The sequence below is a fragment of the Falco punctatus genome (assembly GCF_963210335.1).
Source record: "Falco punctatus genome assembly, chromosome: 3".
In the NCBI taxonomy this organism is placed as follows: Eukaryota; Metazoa; Chordata; class Aves; order Falconiformes; family Falconidae; genus Falco; species Falco punctatus.
Window position 1 is genome coordinate 55,620,420 of NC_137582.1, and position 24,548 is coordinate 55,644,967.

The following is a 24,548-nucleotide window of genomic DNA, read 5'->3' on the forward strand; positions in this document are numbered from 1 at the left end:
AGCACATTCAGCCTGCTCTCTTGCTGTCTGTACTGACTTCCTGTATGTTTGTCCAGTTGTGCTCTAAGATTCAATCCTTAATATTCTTGGTGGACTGGGTCCTGCACATCTCAGAGATCACCTGAGAAGTTCTTCCCATTTGGTAACAGTGTGGTATTTGACAGCCCTGCTTTGTGAGTGTTTTTATCAGAAAGCTGAAGCTTTTTTGCACAGGAGCTAGAACTCTCTCACAGACTGACCTTGTAGTGTGGAACAGACTTCCACAGCAGTTAAGTAATATCATGAATGTCCTCAACTTGTGCTTTTAAGAGTAGAGTGCACCTAGAGGTCCCGAAGGCTCCTTTCTCTCCTATAAACACGTACCTGCATGTAGATTACTAAACCTTCCCCACAGCCCCAGCCCACAACAATAGAGCTGTTCCAAAATGAAATACAAAGTTCCTTCCCCAAGGAGAGGATGAAAGAAAGAATGAAGCACTCATAGCAGATGTTACTCATGTTGTTTAAAACAGCAGGAGAACATTCACAGCTCCCGGTGCAAGCATCTGAAGCAGAGCTGGGCAGAGGCAGCATAGAATAGTCTACATAAGTTTTATGTAGCTTTACGTGTGTCCCTCTCTGGATGTCCAGTTTTAACATTTTCATGTTCCAAGCTTAGCACTGTTGAAGCTAATCTTCCAGTTCATTCCTCATTTCTTTAAGGGTTAAACTTTCCAAAGATCTCTGCATTGTAAAACACTCCCAAAGATCTCAACATTTTTAAATGGCCTTAAAAATACCCTTGACCTGAGCCGGAGCAGAACTGAGCAAGCTCTAGGCTACTTCAAGAACTAAAAGTCTTAACTGAGGCCTTTAGTGGAGACAGTAGCAGAGCTGGGATTCAAACGCTATGTTCTCTTCTTTGGGGGTCAGCTAGAGAAAACTGCTAATTAACCTGGGCTGGGGTTGTCTCCTTGTGGCAGAGACTGGTGTGGGAATAGCACCAGCCATAGCAGCAGTGGCACTGCTACCTCCGTCCGTATAGGATTGTTTTGCCAAGCCCCCACAGTAGCTGAGTCTGTGTATCGTGTAGGTCCCAACAGCGAGCCTTCCAGGGCAGCAGGGGATACCATGAATAATTTATACTCTTTACACAAAAACAGGGACAAAACTTTCAAACCTGCAGGTGACGTTAGATTTTCAAGGATGTTTTCTTCACAAAGAAAAGGCCTCAAAACATTTTTTTAAGTGAAATTTGAGATTAGTTCTGGCATTTCCAGGTCCCCAAACTGTTAGGGTGAGGAGTGGAACATAGTTGCTGGCTTTCTAGGCCCCAAAGGCCAGGAGCCAGCAGGGAATAACTTTGTCAGCTCTTTTTAAAAGGAAGCCTACCTGAAATCCAATTAACAATCAAAGCTTTAGGCCAACATTTTCCAACTCAATGGCCTATTTCTGAGAGGGTGCTGAGCACCTCCAGCTGCCGTTAAGGCCAGTGCAAGATGCTGTGCTGAGTACATCAGGAAATAGGGACGTAAATGCCTGAAATTAGGAACCTTGATAAAAACATACGTGCTGAGCAGCCATAGCCTTGTTTAAGGTTTCAGCAAAACTCTTCTGATGTCTAAATACAAGCACCACGTTCAGTAATGTTGGCCTTAGTCCTTATCAGGCAGTCAAGTTGCTTTTGTGAGAGCAAATGCCTTGGAGTCAGGAGAGCTGGATTCAGTTGCCAGGTCAGGTACTTACTTGCTCTACGTAACCATGCATGCTCTCTGTCTCGTGAGTGATGATAATAATATGTGTGCCAGAGATACTGGGATTGTAATTAATGCTTATGTTTTCAGGGAAGTAGACAGAGCTGCATGCATTGCATTAGTCAGTGTTGTTTTTTTCCTGAACCCTTACTATGTTTTCTGTTTCAGCTAGTTGTATGGATATTAGTGTGCACCAGTATGTGCACTGAGTATTTTTCCATGTCTTCCAAGATTTAAAAAAATTCAGACTTGTGTTCCTGAGACCTGAGACTTCTTTCCCTAGAAGGGAGAATTATTCTCTTTGCAAATTTCCTTGAAAAGGCAATCGAGAAGCATGGTGGAGGCACTCATGCATTAGCTCTTTAAGGACATACCTTCAAAGTGTTTCCCTTGCAAGTCTTTTGCTTCAATGTCAAACAGAGTTTAAATACCAAAAAAAAAAAAGACTTTGAATTCCCTTCCAGTGTCCCTTCCCTCCTGGGGATTGATGGGTGTTACAGCCATATTAGGTTTTCTTGCAGTAATTCTTTTCTAAATAAGAAATTTCCAGGTTTGGAGCTTGTGAGTTCACCCTCCTTTGATTGGCCTATTCAAATGTAAACACTCCTTGTGGGTACTTCATTAGTTCACGAATATTCATAGCACATTGCAAAGCCCACCAAGCCCAAAGTGCCACAGTTTTTCAGGGACCGTTTTGATTTCACTAAGTAGTGCTTGACAAGGATGGGCTTAATATTAACGGTTCTTGCTTGTCTCCACGTAGTCTGTATACTTTAAACGCTACATGCAACAGTCAGCCTGTGAAACTTTCCGGACTTTTCCCTGTAAATAAGCAGGAAACAATGTGTTCGCAACATCCCTTCTACATTTCCCTGAGAGAACATTCCTTAAATTTCTGGAGCAATTCAATCACAGTTATGGGTTTGTTTTTTCAGATGCTTGAGTGATATTATTGATGAAATGACAGAATTAGTTGACAAAGACAGTGTAGCAATTAAGTGATTCATATTGCCTTTAAATACACCATTTTATTCTTGAAAAGAAATTCAGACTTATGGAACAGGAAAATGGCAAAGTATTGGAAGGTAAATATACCGTTCAAAATAAATACTGAGCTACACCCACAAAGTACCCATAGAAAAATAAGCAAAAATGTATATTCCTTCTCTTGCAAGGGGGATAGAGTCATACCCAGATGTGTATGTGCTTGAATTTATGTTTCTATTTTGCCTACTCCTTCCTGTTTATGCTCTTGTATGCCTGGATTCTTTTTGTAAAATACAGGTATCTATTTTCAAAAAAATGGGTAGCAACAAAAAAGATTAACCCATACTTTGAATCTGTTCTCCTTACTGCCTTGTATAGTCAACACTAAATAGATTCTACAGAATCAGATAATATAGTAGAGTTTGTAATCCTTGTGATGCTAAGACTGTGTCATGCAAATATGTTAAACGAAGTTTGTTGTCTCCAGTCTACTTTGCATTAAACCGTAGCAATCAGAAGATAAGCTCCACTGTTCCTTTGGCTTTTTAACTGTTGACTCTGAAACATATCAGTGACATTACATGTCAACATGAACATCATGATTTCTGATAGTTTCAGCAAACGGAAGATTGAGGTGTGTGAGATTTCAGCCTAAAGAAGCAAATCAGAAGTTGCTGCAGAAAGGAAAATGCACAGAAAGGCAGAAGAAGGAAAGAAAAGGCAAAGGAGTAGAAGTAGAAAGGATATGGGGCAAAGAAAGAAACAAGGTAGAAATAATAGTGCTTGGGAAGGCAAACATTTTTCTACTGAGTGATGCTGATAATAATGATAAGGCAGTTGTAAAAATAAATCATGTTAATAATAAGGGAGATTTTGGTTATTGCATAAAGGCCATTTTCTACCCTCAATCCTTGTAGAAACCTCTGTGAACATCAGGGAATCCTGTTGTAGATGGAGGGCAAGGGAAGCAGTAAATGTATTCCCTGACCCACAAATAATCATTAGAAATGGAATTCTGCCCTTTACAGAAAATGAGGTTTTATCATCTGTGCCCTGAATGTTTCAGCCTACACCTTGCCATTAGTCAGATCAGTTGGCTCATACACCTGGAGTAAGCAGAAGAAATAAGCACTCTGTTTGCATTTGAATAATTTCCCTGGTAGATCAGTTCAGTTCTCTTAATTGTCCATCCATTAATTTCTTGCTAATGTAGTTGATATTGATGACTGATTTTCTGTGCTAAACAGGAAGCACCACTTCTTCATTCTAGGACGCATTCCTTCCTACAACTGCCCTGCTGTTAGCTACCAGTAGCTGCCATTATATTATCTTTCATCTGGCCCAGAGCTGACAACAGATGGCCGTCTCTGGGACTGCCATCAGTGTGACTTTATGAAGCATCCAGCTATGGTGTACTGAGGAGCTTCACGGCCAGTTCTGCAAATCTGCCTCCCTTCCCCCAACCCCACTGCTGGCCCCCCTCACTCCATCCCCGTGAATAAGCTCTTCATTCTTGGCTCCACGCTGCACTGGTCCTGCAGCTTCCCAACAAGTGATGGCACAACATTATCACTGAAAGTTTGCTGCTCAAGGCCTGCCCCCTCTTCCCTCCACCGCACAGGCAGAAGGTTGCCATGGCCCCTGTATGCCCCAGCATCCTCACCCCTCCATGGTTTTGGTGTACCAAAGCACAGGTGCAGGGGCTTAGTAGCAGCAAACCTGCCACCTCTTAAGATCTGAAGTTTGAACCCTACCTTCTTCCATCACAGAGCTTAGCGCAGTAACCCTGCATCCCCTCAAGCTCCAGGGATTTGGAGAGAGCAGGGATGTTTGTCCTTTGTGTTTTTTAATGTTCCACAAGACATGCAGCCAAGCCAAGACTGAGTATCTTAAGTGCAAAGGAACCTAAAATATTGATTAGAGACCCAAAGTGGAGAAAAGCACAGAATTAACAAGCATCCTGATTCCATCGACATTTTAGATCATTTGGAAACGCCGTTTCAACTGGGTGGCTGCTGTGCATTTTGGAGAAAGATACATTGTTTGCTCTTGACAGAGTTTTCTAAAGCAAGGTACCTCCAGAGCTGAACCTGTATTTTAAGAGAAATTCACATTTGTATCCTTTATTGTGATATTTGCAGCAAGTCTACAGCTAGTAACAGTCTCTGCCCTCAAGCTATAAAGGAGTAAGGCTTCATTGTTGGAGAGAGAGCAGCCTTCTGTGTGAAAGGCTGAGATGTGGTAGGCAAGATGAATAGTGCTTAAAAGCAGTGCTTGCGGTGCTGTCATTTAGAACAGGAACACTGAGGATTTAAACGAAAGTGAAAGGCATGGTAAATGAATCCTTTAAAACCGGTCAAATTTTCAGCTGCCTAAAATAACAAGTTTTCTCCATTGATACGTCCATCGAGTAGGAGGAAAGTTGGGAGGGGATGAATTCCCCGAGGGAGGAGGTACAGATAGTTTGTGAAAACAAGGTGTGGTCAGTGATTCATGAAGAGACACATCCAGGAAACTCCAGTAAACAGCAATCGCGGCTCAAAAGTGGTGACTTTTTTTTTTCTTTCTTTCTCTCTCTTTTTCCCTTTTTTTTCTTCCTTTTTTTTTTTTTTTCCTGTGTGTCTGTGTGTGCGTGTGTGTGCAGGAAGAGCATCATTAGATTGCTCCGTTCCAAACATTAGTCAAAAAGACTTAGATGCAGATGGCTACACAACTGGAGCTGTTCATTACGAAACCCCAGTCAGGAGGAACAGCTTTTAGGTTTAGCTTTTCTACCTGTTATTAGGGTCAGGTTCACCATGCTTTGATCAAACTGAGGCTGAAGTATAATTTTGGATGGAAAAAGAGTGGGTTTCTGCAGGCTCTTATTATTTGTTTTAAGTTGAGCTTCCTTTGTGTTCAAAGCTGAAATTGAGTGTCCCCCACCCGGTTAACAAGGGAAGAGAGTAAGAGATGATTCAGTTCTCGTGAACCAATACTGCTGAGTTACACACATTTCTACATGCAGCTTTAGTTGTTTATCTGTATTGTTATAGTCTCATTTTGTAGCAGAATCGCTAGCCACAGGCACTGATCATGGGCGTGTAAATCTGCTTGGGGATACTCGGTGTCAATGAATGCTCTTGTTCGCCCCCCATAATTTGTGTGTGTAAATGTGTGCTATGTAATATAAAGAACCTATGATGTTGTTAAATATTAGTGGTGCATTTTGCTTTGCTTTGCTTTGCGTTTGTAAAGGTGAAAGGTGATTGTGCAGGAAAATGGAACAGTATATTTGCTGTGAGACAGGCACTAAGAACTCACTCCCATGCTCAGTTATAATTCATGACTGTACTGGTGGGAAGCCCTTATCCCTCTGTGGAGTTAATGCATCTCTACTGTAGCCTGCTGAGAGCACCCTGTGTCCCCTCCCACCATCTGTGCATTCACTTGCGTGCTTTCTCTCTCTCTTTGCTGTGAGATCTCTTGGTGTTAAAACTGTCAGACTACTACTGCCTGGTAAAGGTGGCTTTATGATGTGTATTAATGTTGAATTGTCATTTAAAGGGTGAGGAGGTAGGAAGGGGATATGTTACCATTTGTTTTAAGCTCTTGTTAGAAAATGCTGACGAGCAAATAGACAGAAAGGTAGATTTGTTACTTCAAACACCAGACGGCTTTGAACAGTGTACAGAAACTGCCACAATGTAGGATAGGAGCTATTGATGGCAAATGCATCTTTGTTCACAATCTGGGCATATTTTACTGTTTCCTGGTACAGTGGATCTCTGTTTCTCCATGTCAAGATCTGTACCAATGGCATTGTAAATTGAATAATATTTATTTACCCGTCAGCTGGCTTAGTTGACAACTATTTTATTTTCTACAAGTTGATCTTCTCTTTTAGCTGAAAAGCTGTCTTGCAGGCTGCAAGTTAATTGCTTTTATGCTACCTGAGACTTGAAATTCATGTGACCAAGTGCTATAAGCTAGCACAATCTTACTTAAATAGGTAGTGTACGAAGATTTTTTATTATTATTATTGCTGTGAGGCACTGTCAGAAGACCAGTGAGACCGTCTAGCTTTGAAAGAACTGAACTCAGTTCGCAGAGGTTTGAGATGATGCTTTATCAACCTGGCACCTTACTGCAATATTAGACCCAGAATATGGTTAAAAGACCATGTACTTGACTGTCAAAGCAATATTAATTTGTAGTGTTTCACTGAATGTAATCTTATGTAGCCTGTTGTTTGGATTCCTTTAAAACTCATAAATCAAATCCAGACCTGGAATACCAGTGTATGAACTTAACAGATGTGCTGCCATAAGGGACCTGCAAGGTTATAAACTGCAGAAATGATCTTTTTCTATTTCAGATTCCTAGCTTATTCCAGGGGGATTGAGGAACCACAGAAGTAAGGTGGAAGGTCAAGCGTTAGGACGGTAGCACCCACCCAGTGCTTGACGTTGGGTGTAATTGTCAGGAAATCCACCTCTAATCATTTTATTATTCAGTCATAACATCCTGCTGAAACTCCCAAGCAAAAGTAGGGCAAGAATGACTTCAGTAGCTCCATGTCCAGGTTTTCTTAGGTGAAAGATCACTTTGAGATGACACAGCTGAGTAGTCAGGCTGAAATCCTAGTTGGTATTTTATTAATTTTGCACCAAGATAAATCCTGAAATTCTGACAAACTCCATGACAGGTGAAATTCCTTCTTGCAGAATCTGCTCAGCAAGAGGCTGCTCATTTCGTTCTGTTCGGAGGCAGGCAACAGGAGGGCAGCTTTATAATCAGCCCTCAAAGGAGCCCCGGCCGCCCCAGAGCCTTGGACTGATTGAATAACTCCTGGGCCTCTTCCCCTAGGCCTCCATCAGCAGGGGTCCTGTGGAAAGCAATCTCCCGCAGACTGGCACTGAAGTGAGCTTTAAACTACTATTTTCTGCTCTCCAGAGGAGCCTGGAGTACTAAAAGATAGATGGACTGCAGATATTTTATGAGAAACTGTCAGAAGAAGAGCAGAGTAAATGTTTTTTTTCCTCCTTCTTTGAGTCACACGCTGCATCACTGTAGAATTTCTCCCAGAATCTTTTACACTGAAAGTTTGAAATTAATTGGTTGCTAACCTTAATTTCCCCCCTCCCTTTTCTTTTTCTTTTTTTCCCTTCCCTCTTCTTCTTTTCCTTTTTTTTTTCCCCCTTAAATATTCACTCAGAGGCCTTTTGCTTAACCACAGTTGCAGAAAATCAGTACCATTTGCACTGAAATATTTATAATGACAGAATGAAAAATTGGATTCATTTTCTGGCCTGTAGCCGAACAGTCTGCAACTTTGCGCAGCATTGTTTAGCATCTCTCATTCCTTCCTTTCATTGGGGTCGTTTTCAGACACACACACATGCGCTGCCCATGCTTCATAGGAATGCTTAGCAAAACACAGAACCATTTTTAATCTCAGCCTTGAGAAAACAACTTGTCTCTAACCTTGCCACCATTTCTGGGGGGAAGCAAAAGGGGAGTTTCTGGGAACCACGTAGAATCCCTCTTACAGGAGAGATTATAGAGGATGACATGCAGTAATCTGTCCTCTACAGCAAAGCATCATACAGCTGGAATTCAGCAAGTTTCTTTGGTGTGTTGCAGAGGAGGCAGGGTGGACTTAGCACTGGGCTGGATAGCAGAATCTCTCCAGTAATCCCTGTTCTGCCACCAGTTCCCTCAGTAGCCTTGGGAACCTCATTTGCCCACAAAGGAAGAGGTTGTCAAAAGCTCCCTTTTGTGCATGAACACAGACTGTGCCTGTAAAAATGCCCTGTGCTTCTTTGCACCTCTAGAAAACAGAGGATGCTGGAACTGTACATATTTACTTCCCTTGCAGCAATGGTGTGAAGGTGAAGTGGTTGATGTTTGCAAAGTGCTTTGAAAATGAAAGTGCAGATCCTCGGGCTCCAATTTGCATCCCCTGCCAGTATAAAAGGTACCTTAGTCAGACAGCCAAGGATTCCCTCAGTACACAGCAATTCCTGTTTATTTTGCTAGCTGGTTCTGTATCACTCCCTTTTGGTCCTCACAGGTGTGTCTCAGACTCCAATGAATTCCAGGGATTTTTAATTGATATCACAATCCTGTGGGGGCTATTACAAGCTGGCATAAGTTCAGACAGCCTTATGAATGCTTTAACATGCACTGAAGACTATGGTGGCCCAAGATTTGAATGTGTAGGCCACATTGATTTACAAAAATGTACAGTGGTTGTATAGGAATTAGTCTGAAAATGTACACAGTTTAGCAGAGAATAAGTCTCTGCAGATGTCAGACTGCTGTGCAGAAATTAATAGAGAAATACATCTATGAAAAGTAGTGATTTCAGAAACCCTTAGAAGTGGTTCTCTAGTGAGTTCTGTAGACTGTCTTGACAATTACATTAGTTTCTGGGAAAACCCTGTGGCCAAATTCTTAATCCCTAATACTTAAAAAGAGGCACCTTGAGTCTTTGTCCCCTAAGGTCATATTGGTTCCCCTAAGGAATCAGGTTGGGTGCGGAAGCTGGATTCTGCAAGGTCTTGAGAATCTCCTGAAAATGTAGGTGCCAGAAATTGCCTGTCAAGGTCCAAAAATGTCATCTTGCTGACTTCACCGATATCGAATCTCCAGCATAGTTCTATTGCTGATAGCAAGTATCTGTGTATAGTACTAAATTCTGATCTCTATTCCACATCACTCGTCCCAGCACAAATTTTCTATTTATTCGGTTTCTTCTGTTAGAGCTGCAAAATATTGGCTGCCTCTCAGTGATCGTAGGAGCACAGCCCGAGCAGGTACACCTATAAGCAGTAAGAAGGGACAGACATCTACTTTAAGTGTCAGTACAGCTCAATGAACACTGCACAGCGTTCTGTGGTTTGTGAGCAATACGTACTTTTTATCATTCAAAAGTTTCTTACCAACTTGCAGATTTGCCTTTTTACCATGTTCCCCAAGATAGTTTGACAGGTCAGCCTGAAGTGATGAGTGTTCTGACACAAACTGCATTGTGTCTTAGAAATTTTGCCTGCAGTTGTTTTACTGTAGTACTGCTTTGATTTGAAAAGGAACTTTCTACAAAGTGGTGTGTTTTAGGATATAACAAAAAAAAAATCATCCAGTATTGTGCTGCATGTATTACAGAGATTTTCTGCTTAGCTATTATTATTGCTTTCTGGGGTTTTGGGGTTTTTTTTCTTCAGGTATGTAAATGGAGAACAGTATCATTTTTGTAATTTTTAACAGTTATTGAGAAGCAAAGGTAATAGATGAGAAAGAATTTGAGCTGTAATTGCAAATACTAAGTATGGTTTTAAACTGAAATTTTGAAAGCAGATTGCCCTGACAATTTAATGATATTTTAAGGAAACCTATAGCCCCAGAATAAGCTCTTTCAAATTCAGAAGTATTTCATCAGTTGAGCTGACCAGAACACAAATATACAGGTGTGTAAAATGCCTTAAGATGCTGGAAAGCTTTGCAGGGACAATAGACTATAGACCACAGTGAAGTGACAATACAGATCTAACAGTGCAGAACTGTTACAGAACATCAGGGACCGTAAGAGTAGCCCCCAAACAAATGTTTTATCTCATTGTTGAAGACAGTACCTTTCTGAGAAAGCTGCTTTCTCTGCAGGCCTGAACAATTGTGTTGGTTTGTTTTTCTGTTTGGAGTGCCAGTCTGTTTACTAAAGTTATTAGTTTATAAATTTTGCCAAGGTAAAGTAACTGTGAGAGCTTTAAATTAGAGTAAGTGCCACTTCTGTGTGGCAGGTTCCTTTGAGGGCTGATTAGAAATCAGGCCTCCTGTTGCCTGCCCCTTTATGCATGGCACTGTTGCCGTGGGTACTTGTCTATAGCTTACCTTTGAGTTTATGTAAGTGTGCACTGTGGTATGATGAATTGCCCTCCAATAGCAAATATTCTGCTTGCTTGGGTTTTTTTTTTTTTTTTTTTTTTTTTCTGGGATCAAGCTAATACTTCACTTTAAAGAGTTATTTTAATTAGGTGGGGTTTATTGTAATGAATTAAAATTAACTTGGAGTAGAAAATTCTATAAGTCTGTGAGGGTTACAGATTAGCCTCACCATAGCTACAGCACATCTTTTTGTAAAAGAATTAAAGTTCTGTATCTCAGACACCTTGACACTAAACGTGGACAGCAAATGAGTGTAAGTGTTGTCTCCAGTTACTTTCCGCCTAAATGTGATTCTTCTCATTCTATCAGAAGATTGCCACACTAAAAAACAGTCCTAATGGGCAACAAGGGGTGAAAGCAGCAGCTGCATGAGGCTACATGCCCTTGCGGGAGATAGCCGAGGAGGCAGGAATACCATGGCATCACAAGCTAAACCCAGAGGTGAGAGGGGGCATTTCTTCAACTGTCAGTGCAGGGTCAAGGCAAGATCTAATGACATGTCTGAGTTGCAACGTGTCACTGGCCAGCTGTGTGACAGGAAACAGAATGACCAACCTCAAAGAATGACATTTGGTAGGAGGATACTTCTTCCCTCATGGGTAGGATGGAAAAAGGCATAAAAGGATGCTGCTTTGTCTAGTACTTCTTGGTTGTGGAGGAATGAGTATCAAAATGTAGGAGTTGGACTTCACTGTCTTCCCCCATTTATAGGTTCTGAAAATAGGCGAAAGTGAGAGTAAGATTCCTCCCATTTAGCTTTGGTCACATTTCACACTCTTTTACACAAATGCAAATTGACAGCAAAACAGAAGACAATAGAGAATCCAGACTTCTGCATTTTACAACCAACAACCACAATGACAAACAAAATTTTATTGTCCTGGTACCACATGTCAGTAAATGCTCCAGATATATTGATTTACAGTGTGTGTCCTTACAAAACTTAAAAAAATAGTGACTTTTTTATAAAGCGCAAAATAGCATTATGCTCTCTCTAAAAGTTACCTTTACAACATGGAGTTTCTTGGACTGAAGAGGGAACTCAGATGAGGTTGCTTTAAGAACAGTGTTCCAACATAGGGTCCTTAACTGTCTGTTTACCAGCTATGAAGGGATAAAAAATGTCCTTATTTTCTTTTCCAACAAGTAGATTTGTAATTCAAACACACCCCAAGCCTGCCATGTAGGTGCTGTCCCAGTTCCCACTATTCCTTGTTTGAGGAGCTGTAGGGATAAGGACTATACGATGTCCAAGATGGGCTGACACAGTAACTGGTTGTGAAGGAAGTCAGAGAGCGAAAGCCATGGGGGCCTCTGCTTATCAGCTCAGAAATCTTTAACTATTACCATCAAATCTGCTCAATCTGGCTTTTCTTGCAAGCTGTCTTGAAGGAAAAAGACACATCGATGAGCAACAGAGTTTGGAGTGTTTAGAAGAGGAGGAGAGCTAGCAGGACTCCATAGTTTTTCCTTTTCTTTCCTACACATTTTAAAATTGACATACCATGGGCAAGGGGACATGTTTTCACTTGTGTTCCTGATTTCAGGATCCAAGATGTGCACCAGTCCACTTACACGTTCTCTTAACTGGCCATATTTATTCTTGCTGGCTGGATAACTACCAAATACTGATTTCCATGTACAAAAGCCAGGTTTGGTGATTCTAAAACTAGGTTTGTTCAGGGTTTGCTTTTAGCTGAGTGAAAACAGTGTTATTGCTTTGAGTTAATCTCAGGCTGATCCATAACCTCCAGCGTGCTGAGTGCTGTTGTACAAGGCTCCGCGCACCAGCTGGCAATGTGCGGGGAATCCAGATTCTAGGCTGTCCCTTTGTCACCTGGTAAGCACAATACCCAGTGTTATGTCACGAGGTAGGGAGGTGAACTTGGCGATCAATACAAGTGTGGTTGCGCCTGTCTGTATAATAGGAGTGCAGGCAAGTTACACCACTTTCAGGCTGTATCAAGAAACTTGCAATTTCACTTGTAATTTTGTGCAAAGGAATTCTTGTACATGCACCTGTGGAATACTGGAAATAATCATTGTTTTAAAGGTTGCCCTTTGCATATAAATCACAGCTTTGTGTGCTTCCCCACTTTAATTGGGTGACCTTTTGAGTCCTGTGGACAGAGTCTTAAATTCTGGACCTGCTGGTTAGTTTAAGATTTGAAATCAATTCATGATCTCGCAGTTACTCAGCTTTAAATCAGAGAGCCCAGAATGGAAATTTCAGAAGAAGAAGTTCCACTTGGAAGGTTCCTTCTCACAACTCATAGAAACTTCATTGCAGACCAAATGGGTGTGTGTAAAATCCAGATTAATTTGTCAGTTTAATCCCTGAAAAGACCTATCAGGGTGCAGTGAGGATGGGAGAAACAGGAGGAGCAAGAAATGTGTAATGTTTCCAACAGCAGATTTCTGTACAATTATCAATTTAAGCTTCCATTATTTGTCACTAATTACTGCACTGAGCTGTTAAATATTTAGTAGTAGTTTGTTTAATTGGGTTTGACCTATAAAGGAATCTGTACCTAGTGTAGCTCCAGTTCCAGGAGCCAGTTCCTCACTCTCAGCTAGGCAAATTTGTATTCATGTAAGATGAACACATATTGTCAGACAAGGGGGTTTGTTTTTGTTGTTTGGATTTGTTACCTCTCTCTCTCACCCACAGATTTATTTGTCTTTAAGGTATGTAAAATTAGAGCATGAAGTAGGAGTGATGCTTCTGGGTGTAAAATGGGAGGGAGGTCAGACTTCAACTTGTTTACAGATGTTGCAGTTTAGAAAGCACCAGCATGATAAATTAAACATAACAAAGGAAAAAAAAATTAAAGCAGTGCAACAACTAGCCCATGAACACATGTCTGTAGAACACTGACTTAATCCCTGAATATCTTATTAGGCAGTATAGCCTATCAAAGCTCGTTGTCCCCTGTTACTCTGTTGTACAATAGCTACAGATAAATCTGGATTTGTTCAGCTTTGGGTTCTGCTTGCTCTTTGCCTGGATGTGTCTGACAGTGTGAAGAGACTTCTGGCTGTGGCCTCTGCAGAGGGTGTGCAAGAATCAATCAGTACATGAGCAATATTCACTTTGTTTGAAACCCTGCAGGCCTGGCTCTATTCTTACTTGTCCCTGTCTTGAAACTCCCTTGATTTCAGAGGAGTTTCTCTTAATTTATACCAGGGTAATCATAACCATATTCTAAAGTAATACGCCTTTTGATATATTTCTCAGAAGTGCCTCCTTTTGCCTTTATTGTTTTAAGCTTTTATTCCCATTTAATGAACAATTTTCTTATTGGGGAAGGATGCTTGTGTATTAATTTCATACATTTGCAGTATCACAAAACCCTTGTTTTTCTACAAACAAGACTTAGGCCTGGATCCTGATTAGCAGTACAGCCCCTTTGCAGCATAAAAGCATAGGAAGGTTTCACAGTTTCAATGTATTTCCGTGAATGTGTCCTAACCATTGTCCTCTGCCCATTACCATCGCCTTGTTGTTTATGGGGGTAATTACATGCACCTTGCCTGTGCAGCCAGACACACCTTGCCTGAAATGGGAGAGGTTGTGTGAGTTCATTGTGTTTCAATAAACAACAAACAGGGTAAGGGAAGCGTATGGAAGGCCGTTGCCTGGCACCATAGGTTAAAACAGCCTTGGAGCTACTCTGATTTATGTCAGAGGCTTAACTGGGAGCCCCCTGCCAACGCTAGTAATGACAATGGTGCAAGGATGGTGAACAGACACCTGTGTTTGTGTCTGTTCTCTTCTGGTGACAATGATGAAAGTCTTATTTGCTGTATCTAGGAATATATGTCATTCTTTTCCATACAACAAATCTGTGATATATGTACTCATGTATAATAATGAATCCAAAAGGAATCATTGACATTTTACTAGTGACTTACTGGAAGTCTCAAAAGAAAAATAGGTATCAGGGGTTTTGGTTTGGTTTCGGTTTGGTTTTAATTTTCAGTTTGCATCACTGAGAACATGCTATCCAGCTTGAGTTTTTTTTATGGCTAGGTTTTCTCTGACCCAGCTGGAAATGCTTGAGTGGAAGAACCAGAACACTGAGAGGTTTACATGAATATGATAAAAAGTACAATCTGATTAGCAGTCATTCCATTTCAGAGACATTAATATAATACCAAATCACATAGCTTAGGTGAACTAATTTATATGAATAACTGCAATTCAGTGTAGACTTTCCTACATTATCATTGTCAACAGTGGTCAGTCATGACCTAAGTTGAGCATTTAATTGTCCGTCACGTCTGAGAAAAGACCTGATTCGCAAAGGCTGGTAAATATCAACTCACCACACATAAGTGGCAGTTATGGGAACACAGATTCTCTTGGGATTTAGCCCCTTCTTTGTTATGGAAATAGCTCAGGTTTAGTTCAGCTCAAATCCTTATTTCCTTGGGAAGCTCAAGTTTCAGAGACTGTGTGTTGTTAGGTCTATGCTGGTGTTCAAACTTGGCCTGGATGAAACTCCATGCCTACTTTTGTGCATTTAAAAATTCATTGGTACTCCTGCTCTGCCAGCTGCACTGCAGTACTGGAGACGCTGACGACCGGGACACCTTTCCTGGATTTTTTTCTTTTCTGTCCAGAACTCCAAAATCTCCAGTTGGCTTCCTATTTTTCAACTATGAAAAACTATTAGATGTCATCTTTCCAGCTCCCTCATTCACTCAGGATAAGTGTGACCATTGAAATCTGAATATATATTCATTTTTGTGTCAGAAACATTGTGATTCCTGGAATGAAGCACATCAGAAACATTTGTTCTTTCCAAGATTTCAGATACAACAATTCAAGTTAATTTCTTGCAGTTTGTGTTTTATGAAAGGAAAGGAATAGCCTAGGAGGGAAAATAATCTATGGTCGCTTCATCTGTTGATGAGCTTCAATTGAAATTGCTCTTTTTGTATTTCACCTGTGTGAAAAATGCAGAAATGTTTACAATCTGAGTGGTCATGGGTGGGGTCAGTACAGCTAAGGACTGTAGCATAGAATAGACCTAGATATGCCCCTAACCTTCAGTTAATTAATTTGGTGGAGGTGGACTGTGGAAGTGGTTACCCTTACTGTGGGAACACAAATGTCAGCTATACTACATTTTTACCTGTATAGCAACTGAGCCTGAGAAGCCCATGTAACAACAGAACCTTCTTAATTGCTTGCAGCAGCAGTGGAGCGAGGGCCTTAATGTTTTGGGGCATTGAAAGTAAGTTTACTGCTTTCAGATGCTTTGAAATGGCCCAGATATTCTACTGAAACCAGCTCCTGACTATGCAGATTTGGTTTCATGTGTGATTTGGGGCTGGCTGAGCCTCTTCCTCTCCAGGGATGAACATCAGGAAAAAAAAATCCTAACCCTGAGGTCTGTGAAGCTGTGAAACAGGCTCCCAAGAGGAGCATTGGAAGCTCTAATTAAAATTGGACTGGGCAAAACACTTGAAATTACACTATAGGCAATAATCCAACACTGGCAAGATGGGTGGAGAAAACGCCCTAATGGGTCTTTTCTGTCTTTAAATTCTATGAATTCTTGTTCTTCTCTGTTATTATGCTATTTCACCTTTTTCTTTAATGGTGACATAGTGTCACCTAGAAAGTATTATAAGATGCTATTGTGAGCTGAGTAAGATGATGTTAAATGTCAGAAGAAAATGCAACAGTTTTTCTGCAGGTTCACAGTGATTATATGGAGACAAGGAAAAGAGGAGCTGACTGGAAGCGAGGGACATCCGTGCAGTGTTTCTGATCTGTAAGACAGTGGCAAAGCCTTCAATATACATGTTTGTCATTTTGACATTACATTTCATATTCTCTGCTTATGAAGAATAACCACATTCCACCAAACCTAACACAGGTGTGGAAAAGTCATTTACTGTACCGGTGTACATCACTCAGATTGCTGGAGACATCTTCTATCCAAATGTTTCAAATATCCCCACAGACCTGGACTAAATAATATCTTGTTACATCTTAATTTATAGTATGTATTTAATCTTACTATCTCACAAATCTAAATAACTCATCAATTTAGTCTTGGGTATAAGCAGATTACAGTTTAACAGGAAAGAACCCTGCCACAATATAATGGGGCTTTGACAAGAGACTCTGTGTTGCAGTCCTGAAGCAGCACAAGTTTGAAGAAAAGGTAGGAAAATCAAGATTTTTTTCTTAAAGTTATAGTTATGTCTGAATAAGTTTCAAGTATTTGTTTTTGGTGTTACCACTTAATACTTCCCTTCTCCTGGCTTTCCACATGATACCGTATTTCAGCAGTGTCCTATGCAGTTTTCTGCATGAGAGGTCTTATATCATGACAGCCATTTAAGTAGCAAAGCATCAGACTGAAGTTCTGGAAAACATGTTGACACTGTGAAACTGCATATTTGATTTGTCATTACCAGTGCACTTAAGGTTTTGCTAGGCTTGCCTTTTCCACGAGCTTTTCTTTCTTCCCGTTTAGTTCTGGAAAATTCAACATCCTCTTGTTAGCTGCAGACAGTTTGAAAAGTATGGTACAGGGTAAGAAGTTGGAATAAAAAGAAGGGAAGAGAAGCAGAAAATCTTGATTAGAAAGTATAATTTAATAGAACGTGTATTGAACCAAATGTATTGATTAATGTGGAAGATATAGTACTTATATTGATTCAAACTAGAGATTTAGTACTAAAAGCTGTAAGCCAAAAAGCTGTTGCAGATTGCTACAAAAGTCAGTTTAATGCTGTCCTTGAGAATGCCTTCACAAAGAAATTCTTCTAATGTTTGAGGAGTAGGTAGAATGCGGTATATGTCAGTTTGATCCCGGAGGGTTTTATTTTGTACTCTAATAGCTGTTACGAGCCTACATTATATCCAAGGAGTAATTTTCCTTAGGGGTGCCCAGCTTGCTTTGTGTCAATATTCTAGCATTTTAAGTCACGTACAGTATATGCTTCTGGGAACAGTGCAGGAGCCAGCCAGACTCATAATGGTCTGCATTCATTAATAAAGGCAGAAGCTTCTGTCCCTCCATTGCCCACTACAGGGATGCCTCCCTGGTCTTCAGGGACACGTACAGACACATTTAAAGAAAGCTTTATTTTGAGTGGGCAGGAGATGAAATGCAGGACTTGCAGGCATTTCCTAAGTCAGCTATATGCCCGAGCACAGGGGTGACCTTAATGGGTCAGAGAAGAATGCAGGTCAAAAGACTTATTATCCAGCCTGTTGGAAACCAATTGCTTTTGTTAAAAAAAAAAGCTGTAGTGCTTAAAGGTTGATAGTAATGTAGAGTTCTGTTTTACAACCTGGAACTGTATTGCAGTGTGGTGGGGTGCGTTAATGCAAAAAAATACAAGATGATCCATAATGTACACAGATAAAGGATTCCTGATAAGTGATAACATGTAGGGTACCATAATTACTTAATCAGTGATGATTAATTACACATGTTTGTGTTCTTGAACTAAGGAAAAAATAACATGCTGCTGTGGTACTGTTACCATCTGTTGAAATAATGCATCTACATTTCATCTTTATATTTCTTCATGTATACCCTCTTCGCACTGTTTGTCAGGTATAACCATGTCTTGTTTCATCTAGTCACAAAAAGCAGAAGTTGCATTTAAATTGAATGCACCTGCAGTTCACATTAAAGATTCTAGTGGGCTGGTGAGTCAGTGGCTATCTGTGGGTAATTTTTTCTTCGTTAATTTTTATGCTATGGGCAAGAACTTTTTGCTAGCTAATACTTCTCTTGTTCTATCTGAAACAAAAAGACAGACACCAAACATCAAGAAGTATTATTACTTCTTTTGTCTTGAGCACTTCTGCAAATAAATGTTTTTTGGTTGTTTTTTTGCCAAGGAGATTCTTCCACCCAAAATGTGAAATCTTTGCAATTTTTTAGCTCCGTAACACTAACAACAAGGATATCTCAAAGCATTTTCATCCAGAAAAGTGGTGGCATATGATTTTATAGCAGTTCACATAACAGTTGGGATTCTGAATTCTGCTAACAAAACTATCTGTAGGAACAGGGTAAATGTATTTTAGGAGTTTATTTTGCTTGTGAAATATATTGAATTCATGTTTTCCCAGGTAATATCCCTGCTTTCCAGAGAATACTGAGACAGAGAAATTGGGGATGTAGGAGTTTTCCTGGCTTGGTTTGTGTCTAATGCAGTAACAAATGCAGGGACACACACCTCCTGCTTCACTGTTCCTCCATTTTGTGCATGCAAAGCTTGCATTTGCGTTTGCAAACTAGTTTCTCCTCATGAAACCACAGCTCTTGGAAACGTTAACATCACTATTGCTGAAGTCCAGGGAAGATTATGTTAAGAAAAAAATATTTTTTCCTTTCTGTGGCTAGGTGGGAAATTGAAATTTTTGCTTCATAGGGAGACTGCCTCATAATTAAGCAGATGTGTTTTGTGCAATCACATTTGGGGGAGGCAGAGAGGGGGAGCATATGATATCTCCTGTACTTAGTTAAATGACTTCTCTTTGGCAAGTGAATGTACTAATTACTCCAAACTCAGGCAAACTAGTTTGAAGTTTCCAGAGGAGGCGTGTTTCAAGCTTGCGTACTGTGTCTTTAGTGAAGGGCAGCGCGCTTTCCAAGCCGCACAGGAGATCTCGACTGTAATATTGCGCTCTCCCTGGGTGTACCGCACTCCTGTGTCCCCGCCGTGTCCCTGCCGTGTCCCTGCCTGCGGGAGCTCCAAATTCTGCTTTCCCCGCCTGCCTGAACTCCCACTGCCGGGGAGGCGGGGAGCTCGCTGCACACAAGGCAAAGAGGCTATCAGAGTTGAGATCTGCTGTGTGGATAATGGAGGAGAATTTTTGCCCTAAATTTTTAAACACAACACCCCTCATAAAAACAACAACAGTTCATAACTGGGATTAATGTTTGCAATTTTCAGTCACTTAGACATGGGGTCTCCAATAGATGGCTTTTGGTGGAGTGGAATATGGCTCTCTGTGGGATAACAGAATTTTCCTCCTTTTCTTATCTCTCTCCTCCCATCCTTTGCCTGCTTGTCTTGTCAATGTTATGCTTCCGAAGTGCTTCCACGTTGTATTTTTTGCCCACTTAGCCAAACAGGTATTTCTCCCTAGTCCCTCAGGTTTGGGGAGCCTTAATTTGGAAACCATGTTTTGGTTTGGTTTGGTTTGGTTTGGTTTGGTTTGGTTTGTTTTGACTGTTTACAGTAAGTATAGTTGCCTTTTGAAGGCCTAAGCTTCTTGAAGCATTTCCTCGTGTTAGTATCCTGTCTTGTTTTTCTCAGCAACACTTTTTTTTTTCTATTACCTCTTCATTATCTCCAGAGAATCTCATTTTGCACTAGGACACGGGAGTCAGAGACACTGAGCAGGGGCAAGTCGGTCCTTATGCTGTGTTTTATTTTTTCCCCTTCATATTTGGGCTTTTTTATTTTTTAATCAAAAATGTCATTGCAGCCAGTTACAGCTACACTTCTAAAGCACCTTTTGACTGCTTCATGTGCAACTGTTCATCCAACCTCAAACTGATTATACATTTTTCATTTAGTGAAAAGAAATAAAAAATCAGCGTGACTGACATGCTTGGTCTCAGGAGATTAGAAACAAAAGACACCCCCCTGCCCCAAATATTTCTCTGCAGTCTAACAACTGGTATATGACTTCACCTACTCAGAAGCAGAGAAAAAATCAGAATTCAGGCTGCCACCCCATATTTAACTTGTCCTGTTGTTTCTAGGTACTGCAGGGTCTCCAATAAGCCTGTGGTGTTATGCTGTAAGTGCTGCAATAAATGGACACAACAGGATGACTAAAGGGCTGACTGTCAGGCTTAACTCTTAATTTCCTTGCTTTTGTGGTTTAAAGTCAGAGCCCATTACCTGTGACTAGCCAATATTTTCGTCTGCAGCTATTGTTACTGCTTTACAGCATTTTGAAATGATTTTATGGGAAGGATAAGAAGCTAGATGAAATCAAGTGGTAGAGTGTATTTTTTTACCGCTCTCTGGCCTTGGACAGTCTGGAATTCCTGCCATCAGCATTAAATCATTTTGTATTCACATCTGGAAATTGCATCCTTGAGTGTCACTGGGTCATTTTCCTTTAATCTTGAGAATGGCACTACATTAAAAATTCCTCAGTCTTACTGTAAGATCCTTTCCTTGCCAAATGTCCCATGAACTATTGTTTGTGTGCATGCACAGTTTAGGGAGAGAGAAGGAGGAAGGGAGGGAGAACTCTCAGGCTGGTCTGCAGTCACACTGTATTTCGCATTTGTTTCGCCAAGGCTGTTTTCTTGTGCCCTTTCATGGGTGGCTGTGGAGGGTATGGTTCAGTAGATGTTCACTTCATTGAAAATTATGTCTTTTGGGAATAGTTCATCCTAAAGTACATTAGTCCAAAGGAATTTTAAGACAGATTAACTTAACAAAGCAGAGTGAAGGAACTAGGTGCCCTGGGAGAAAATCATGGGACATGGCACCCCTGCCCTCTGGGTCACTGGCCCAAAGCTGGCCAAGACTAATAGGGGGAAAACTGATCACTAAGCAGTGCCCTGTCATCTGGGAAGTAACATTCACAAACTTTTTCTGGTTATCTGTGGATTCAGTGTACATTGTAGAGGACTTAACATGGATTGGTTCTTTGGTCTTAGCTCGATGCTTGTGAAGGATCTGAGGAAGTGCAAGCATTGAAATATAGCATCTTTCATCCCTAAAAGTGGTCAACTTGATTAGAACAGTGGTAGGAAAGGGTGAAACTTGTGTTTGCTGCGGGATTTGGTGATTGCTTGTACGGGAAAGGAGAATTTCAGACTCCCAAGTCCATGCTGTGTCACCTCACATAAGGCGCTGCATTCACTTGAGGAAAAATACCTGTGGTTTTTGGTGACCAAAGGAAGGGCTGTGGCAGCCCCTCCTGTTTTCTCATCAGTCTTTGAGCTCCCTGCTAGGCACAGGATGACTCTTACCAGAATATACTGTGCCATACTGTTTAGGGGGAAATAGGTTTTAATGCAATAAAACATTTCAAGGGGTACCACAGTCTAGGAAGCACTGTCTAGTTGGCACAGGCCTTCTGTGACAAATAAATGCACTTTTCATTTGCAGAATGTGTATACCATGAGCTGTGTGTAAGCAGACACCAGAACCACTGGCCTGGTATGCAGTTTCACTGGGGCAGGTCAGCCCAAACCTACCTAGAAAGAGTGCATTGCCCTTCTTGTGGCACGTGGAAAGAATACGGCTATGAAACAGCTGGGGAAAACTCTCTTTGATAACAACACTGCTTCTGACTGGTTTAAGACAAGGAGGGGTCAAACACACTCTCTTTTCAGTTCATCATTTTGCAAAATATGTTGGGAGAATTGGTTTTGCATCCTTCTTTCACACAGAAATGCCTGTCCTGTGACTAAGCTGTTCCTTTTATTTTTGTTACAGAATCATACGATGACCCAGCACAGCAGTTAGTGCAAGGCCCGTCTCTTCCAGAGAATTCTTTGTGGCACAAAAAGGGAACACGTTTTACTCTTTGCACGAAACTTTCATTGTTAATGTATATTATTCAGAAACATTGTATTGTACCATAAAACTTGTATTATCGAAACTGTTGGATGTTCATGTGTTTGAACTTTTGAGCACCGGATAGACTTCCTGTATATAAAGTGTTGCACATGTATTATGTTGTCTGATACTAAAATGGTCTTATAAAGACAAGTGGACTTGGGCCCTATTCAAGGAAGATACAAATAATAATAATACTGTGTGAGGGGAAAAAAATGGCTTAAGAAAAAGTGTCATTTTCAAGGAAGAGGGAGAAGGTAATAGCTATGTTCCATTACAGCTCTGTTTGGCCTTCCTTTCGTTTAAACTTCAGTATAGAAATCTCTCTTTTGGTATACAAACGGACGATCTAAGACTATTTTTTATTGCTGAAGATTCTTGCAAAAAATATGAAGAGACTCTTTCTCACAGAGCAGGAACCCACAGTTGAATAAGGCCCATATATATATTTGTAAGCCTTGCGATATGACAGATAGCATTACCATATATGCAATAGTTGTTATGTAGATTGTCAATTTTTTTTTTTCTGGATACCATTTGAAGCTTTGAGTGTTCAAGACTTTCCTTAATGATTTCACATGGCCAAATTCTTGAATCAGTTGAACTAACCTGTATGTTACTGTTATTAATGTTTACTCTGCAGTCTGAACCTGGAGATTACTGGAATTGTTTTCCGAAAGGAAATAAATTCAGTTTACCATTATGTGTGAGTGTGCTTGTGTCTTGTCTTTTTCCTTGGAAAGTAGCATTATTATTACTGCTCCTGTAGTACTTAAAGGACCACCAAGATCTGGAATCCTATTGTATCAGGGCCTATATGCTGCTCAGTAGATCGCTTTTCTCAAAGCTAGGCACTTAAACTGACGTAATGGTGGAAACAGATCTGCTGGCCCACTGCAAAGCAATGTGTAATTTTTTTTGTTTTTTCAAATTTCAAAAAATTGAAATTCAAAATTTAAAAAACTGAGGGTAATATTCACTGTTTTCTGGGTTTGTTTGTTAGTTTCTTTTTTTGTGGCAGTCTCAACAATTTCATACCTGTACGCTTGACACGTTGGTTGCCAGAGGAGTCACCACACATCTTCAGTGTATAATTCTGTGTGCATTTCAATGCAATATTTTTTAGTGAGTTGGGTCTAGCACTGACAACCGGGAGCCACTACAGCTCTGCCAGCAGCACTGTTAACCTCACATCCCTCACCCTCTCTTCTGACATGGGTAGCAGAATTGGAGGTGGTGCACACTGCAGGATGATGCTCACTAGCACCGTGGCCCTGGGAGAGCTGTCACAAGACCTCACAGCTTTACTTGGGTCTGAATTGGCTCCTGACTGCCTGCAATTTTCAAGAGGAAAGGAAGGGATAAAAGTTCTCCTTCCCTACCAGTATCCCCCACTACTCCAACTCACTTGCGAAAGAGGACCAAAAAACCATTCTCCAGCTATTCTAGTACCTTATCCTATTGCTGGAATTGCTGGTTTTATCCTGTGGAAACCAGAGTTGCTGAAATACTGCAGTTAAAGAGCTGTACATCACAACAAGTCCAAATGGCAGGAGCTGCTTGCCTAGTGCTGTCAGGGTAGATATAAAGTGTGATTTCCACTTTGCTGAATGTCACATTTTGACTGTCCACAGATGGAGGATGGAGAGGAAAGAAGTCAAGTCAGAAAGTGTCTAGTTACCAGATAGTCCAAGAAAAAATGTGTCGTGTTTAAAACTCCAGCTTTGAGAATTGTGCATATTTTGCCAAATACAAAAAAGAAAATCCTGGGGTTTGTATGAATCTCTCAGTTGTGCTGACAAAAGGATAAATAAAGGCACGAGCACACAAGGCTTGTAAAATGCTAGTTCTATTTATAAGTCAGAAACTGTTCCCATTCTTATTCTCATTAATATATTACTCATCTCAGCCAAATTGAATGTGATGATATGTTCTTTATTTCTGACAGATACCTTAAAGGATATAAGACATTTCAGCCTTCATGTGTGGAAGTGTGACATATTGGTTAAGACTGAAAATAACATGTTTCTAGTAGAGTTCAAGTATATAGGAAATATTACACCCTACTGTTTTTGTAAATGCCAGAGTGCCACTGAGTTGAGACAGATGGTAGCTGGGAAAAATGCAATCTTATAATCAAAAGCTAAAATATGTCAAAAATATGTTAGCAAGCAAAACATAGCATATTACTAGCGTCTCATGTCATGACAGCTTGCAAAACACGCAAAGATGTTGAATTTCTAGATACATAAATAAAGGAACAGTAAACAGAGCAACAGCAAATGTGATGAAGACTTTATGCATCGATTGTCCCTTCAGGTC

The 24,548-nt window shown here is 40.6% G+C and overlaps 1 protein-coding gene across 11 annotated transcripts in view; it reads left to right on the plus strand.

Moving 5' to 3' along the window:
• The window catches only part of ZNF521 (zinc finger protein 521), a 232,863-nt gene extending 209,934 nt beyond the window's left edge, over positions 1-22,929 (plus strand). For all 11 annotated transcript variants that reach the window (XM_080380562.1, XM_080380567.1, XM_080380568.1 and 8 more), the window contains one exon: positions 22,104-22,929. In XM_080380562.1, coding sequence (XP_080236688.1) covers positions 22,104-22,133 — 30 coding nt within the window. In that variant the 3' untranslated portion in view covers positions 22,134-22,929. The remainder of the gene's footprint in view (positions 1-22,103) is intronic.
• The last annotated feature ends 1,619 nt before the right edge of the window (positions 22,930-24,548 follow it).